This window comes from Sinocyclocheilus grahami, unplaced genomic scaffold (assembly GCF_001515645.1).
Source record: "Sinocyclocheilus grahami isolate Dianchi unplaced genomic scaffold, SAMN03320097.WGS_v1.1 scaffold31.1, whole genome shotgun sequence".
Taxonomy (NCBI): domain Eukaryota; kingdom Metazoa; phylum Chordata; class Actinopteri; order Cypriniformes; family Cyprinidae; genus Sinocyclocheilus; species Sinocyclocheilus grahami.
Genome location: NW_015505210.1, coordinates 4717695 through 4722498, shown reverse-complemented (window position 1 = coordinate 4722498; position 4804 = coordinate 4717695). Strand labels below are relative to the sequence as shown.

The 4804-nt window shown below is 44.1% G+C and overlaps 1 protein-coding gene across 1 annotated transcript in view; it reads right to left on the bottom strand.

The window, feature by feature from the left end:
• LOC107576207 (spectrin beta chain, non-erythrocytic 4) overlaps positions 1-4804 on the bottom strand; it is a 65094-nt gene that overhangs the window by 13586 nt on the left and 46704 nt on the right. Inside the window, 3 exon segments of the mRNA XM_016262436.1 lie at positions 878-1147; positions 1224-1284; positions 2368-3167. Coding sequence (XP_016117922.1) covers positions 878-1147; positions 1224-1284; positions 2368-3167 — 1131 coding nt within the window.

Here is a 4804-nt window from a genome sequence, read left to right as displayed (position 1 = left end):
GAAAGCAGAAGATTTGACCATCAGAACCCAGATGACACCATGGACCGACTAGCTACTCACCTACTGAGTCTGGGATGACCAGCTTTTAAGACTGAGCAAGACCAAACTGCTGCAAAAATCATTAGACCTTTAGAAAGAGACGGACAGACCATGGCTTACCTTTGTAGAGAGGGAGAAGAACAGTCGGTGGCAAAGAGAGCATAAGAAAGAAGAGAGATTTTGGTTCATGAGATATACTGCAACATAAACGCAAATATGCTAGTATGAAAATGGCGTCAGTGGACAGGCAGATTATGTGCAAACCATGCTACAAAAGAACAGACAGCCATTCTTTTGAGTTCCTTAAACTCCTCAATGCAATGAATTGTTTTGTGACTTGGGCTGCAAAGGTGGCGTATCCGGTCTTATACAAAATGGCTGTATAAAGCTGTAAATGGTGAAGGCTTCATACCTTGCAAGCCATGGCTTCAGAGACCCAGCATCTGTTGGTCTTCTGACACAGTATCATCCACCATCCAGGCTGATTTTAGTATTACCATGCAAGTGGCAAGCAGTGCTAACAGCTAGCTATTTTCTGCCATAGCTAGATATGAATCTTGTAATCAGAAATGACAAGCCAAACAGCTGCTCCTCAGTTTAACTTCAGGAAACATTTTAGGCTCGTAAAGCATTCAAGCATATCACAGTTTGACTTGAAACTTGGTGAAAGAAAATAAGAGCTGCCTTGTAATAACAAATGTTAGTGCTCTAAGCATCAGTACACAATGCTAATAATAACATTAGCATAGCTTTGAATAACCAATCATACTGATTGGCATATTTGGTTTAGCCATTTCCATGCTAATTCCATGCCATGTGCCCATAATTTTTAGATCACAAAGCCCCACCTGTTTGAACTCTTCTTTTGGCCTTCAATGTCTATTTTGCGGAAGAGGAACCCTTCATGCTGGGCCATGTGGATAGCCGGCTGGGGAACTGGTGGGCTGCTCTGGGCTGGTGCAGACCTTGAGCGCCGTGTTTCGCCAGCTGTTGGCTCCTTGGGTCGTGGTCTTCTTCTCGGTTTGGGTCTGTCGCGAGCACGTGGTCGGTCCGGTTTAGAAGACTTCTCAGGAAAACCATTGGGTAGACATGGAATCTCTCCTCGGGCCTGAGTTGGAAATAAACAGTAATGTGATAAAATGTAGTTTAAAACAAGATACATAAACATTAGATTGTCCACACACCTGTGCTGCTTCTCTTTCCTGAAGCTGCTCCACAATCTCAGCTAGCGTCGACCTTTTGTCCCTGCCAACATAAAGGGGTGAAATCTGAGACCTGGAAATGCTATTTTGCTTGAACAGAACAGAAAAAAAGTTGCTGGGCTACTTCAAAGTCAGTAGGGGCTTTCGTACCGCATAGTTCTAGGAACTAGCCAGCATGGTGGTTTCTAGAGAACCAATTTCCCACTTGGTCCATTTTCCTGGTTGCTCCAGCAGCAGGAACTCTAAAGCGGCCAACAGCGACATCTTTACTCGCGGTATTTTAATACAAACATCAACAACTGGTGAATAGAAGACGCCGTGATCAGAGTGGTTTTTGCTGTGTGTCATGGTTTTCATGATAACGGAGGTGAAATGTAAACGCACTATTTACTTTACTGAAAGAGCATGAAATTCTGACTAAATCTTCTATGACAACTTGCAGTGTTACATTTCATCGAGGCTGAGAAAACAACACAACACTGCATACAACAGGTACCTAAATGCCGTTATCGCTGTTTTCCATGCTCGTGGAGTAAAGATTTTTTTACATGGCTTTTTAAAAATGCCGGGTAGCCAGTGTTTTGTATGCGTTTGGCCAATCAGCACACACTTACATCACTGATAGTTCCTATAGAATTGTTTTAGACCCTACTCTGAAGTAGGAGCCAAATTAGTTCCCCCAAATGGGGAGTTCCTAGAACTAAAACCGTTCCTAGTTCCTGCGGTGCGAACACGGCAAAAAGAGCAAACGTCCGCCAATAGTTCTAGGAACTATGAAAAGGTTCCACCGGTGCAAAAGCCCCTAATATGGGAAAGTATTTACAATCCTTTTACTTCCTTCATGTGACAGGTTAAACAGTTCAACAGGTAATGTACAAGAAGAATTTATCCATCAGGAATCGACCGGATCATGAAATGTGAATGTGAACTGCAGTCAAGAAGTTTTCTTAGAAATCTGTCCGTATTTATTTGAACCTCTGCTTGCTGTGAACTGACTTGGTGACCAGCATGTGGAAGCTTAAAGGTGATGTTCACCTTCAAGAGAATCTCTACATATCAGTATATATCAGCAATGCTGTATCTTTTGTAATGTGGTTTGTTTGTGATCACAAATAAAGTCACTCACCCACCACCAGAGCGTCTGTCCGACTGCTCCCTGGCCTCCTGCTCGCTGCTGTCCTGTCTCTCTGGTCGGTGTCTGTCCCTACGCCGCACCTCATGACCTTCCTGTTCACTAGATGTCTGTCTCTCCAGCCTCTTCTCTACCCTCCCAGCTCGTTCTCGCCACACCTCCTGAGGCAGCTCGTCCCTGCGTGCCCGAATCAGCTGCTCAGTAGATAGTTGTCTCTCTATCCGCGACTCCCTTGGTGGGGGATGCTGCTCCACCAGAAGCTCTGAGCGGCTGCTCCCGCTCCCTCCCACCATGCTGTTTAGGCGTTCCCTTCCTCCGCCTGGTTCCTGGAGCACCACCTCTGCCATCACATTCTCATGATACCGCTCCCATTCCCTCGCTCTCTCCAGCATGGGGTGGACTGCCTCATGGATATGTTCGATCTTCTGCTGTGGGACTTGGGCCTTAAATTCCGTTCGCAATTGGGTGACCTTGTGCTCCATAGCAGTGCCCAGTCCTGCAGCCACTCCAACAATCCCAGCATTCCTGGCTTCCTGAAGGCGATAAGTAGCAGCTCCATTCATGATGGGAGTGTAGTTGGCCACAGTAGAACCCAGTCTGCGGGCCACGGAAGAGGGAGAGGGCTGAGGGGTGATGCGCTCCAGCCGGGACTCGCCCTGCTCGTATATGGTCTGTCTTATGATGGAGGAAGGGCTACTGCGAGCAGGAGAAGAGTCCTGAGGGTCCAAGAAAACCTTCCGTCCCAGCAAGGGAGTTGGAGGAAGCTTACTCTGCTCTGCTTTTATCTTCTCTACCTAAATCGTTAAACAAGAGAATGTGTTATTATTTATACACCCACAATTCCGTTCTGTAACCTTTATAAAAAAGACATTATGCTATACACAATTCACTTTTTAATAAAAACATTTTTAAATTTCAGTAGGCAGTCTATTGACAAGTTCAAGCTATGGTAAAATTAAAGAAAAGTTTCCAACTAGTAAAAATTGCACAAGTTGCAAGTAGAATGTTACAACAGTGACATCAGTGTGGATCTGTTTTGCTGTTTTTAATGTTGCTCAGGTGTGGTTGAATCATGCTCCTCCAGGGCCACTATCCTGCAGAGAATCCTAATAAAAAAACCTGAACCAGCTAATCAAAGTCTTCAGAATAACTCAAATCTTCCTGGCAAATGTGTTTGGCCAGGTTGGAACTAAACTCTGCAAGACACTGGCCCTCCACTGTGGTCTAAGCTTTCATACAGCATGAGCACTGCTCCTATTTATCATGTACACACAGTAAACACACAAACAGAGCTTAGACTCAGTCTCCTCAACACCTGCAGCAGAAGGACAAACATGCCTCAGCATTATCCCACACATATCACAGCAATAAAACAAAATATATACACAAAAAGCTTCCCAGGGCATTAAGGAAAGCTAGGACTGTTATTCAACCAATAATATCAAGTACACTGCCCATGCAACATTCTTGGAAAAGTTGAGATCTACTCCAGAAGAGAGATCATCGTTCTGAATCCGATTCAGACGTAGTCTTTGACAAAAATTTTAATTTCTCCGCATTTTGTTCAAAATGCTTTTTTAGGAATCTTGCCCACATTCAAGCGTTGATAAAGAGAAAATGCATGAAGCTAGAATAAAACATTTAATTTAAAAGCAGAGGCTCTGTGCTTCCTTCTGACATATAATTGCACATTCAGATATTCATAAAACAAAATATTCTGGAGGCCATGAAAATTTGGTGAAGATAATAAAAAATGCTGCCATTAGCTGCACTGTTGAAAAAAACAGCATATACTGGTTAGGTATTCATTTGAGCTGGTTTAAGCTGGTCCTTAGCCGGTCAAAGAAGTGAAATAAAAAGCGCTCATCCATAAAAGAAAGTGCCTCACACTGCTCCGGGGGGTGAACAAAGGCCTCCTGTAGCGAATCGATGCACTTTTGTAAGAAAAATAACCCTATTCAAAACGCAATAATCAATTTAATCTAGCTTGCACTCACTGTTGTACACGGAAGCAGCTCTGGGAGGATGACGTATGGAGGTCGGCTTTGTGCATGCGCCGCTCAGAAGTGACGAACGCGGAAGCACAGGGGAGAGATCAAAACAAAACAACGGTCACTAATTAGAAGTACAAAACGAGGATTTGTAAAGAAGAATGTCGGAGGATTTCGATATAAGCCAAGAGGAGACTGGTTTTCTTTTGCTAAAGTAAGGAAACTTTGCTTCCTTTGCTCCTGTAAACAAATGTTGGTTTTCATGAGACTCACCGGCGCATGCTCAACGCCGACATCTTACATCATGCTCCGGGAGCTGCTTCCGTATAGGACTCTTGGTGCAAGCTAGATTAAAGTGATTATTACGTTTTGAATATGGATATTTTTCGTACAAAAACGCATCGATTCGCTACAGGAGGCCTTTGTTCACCCCCCGGAGC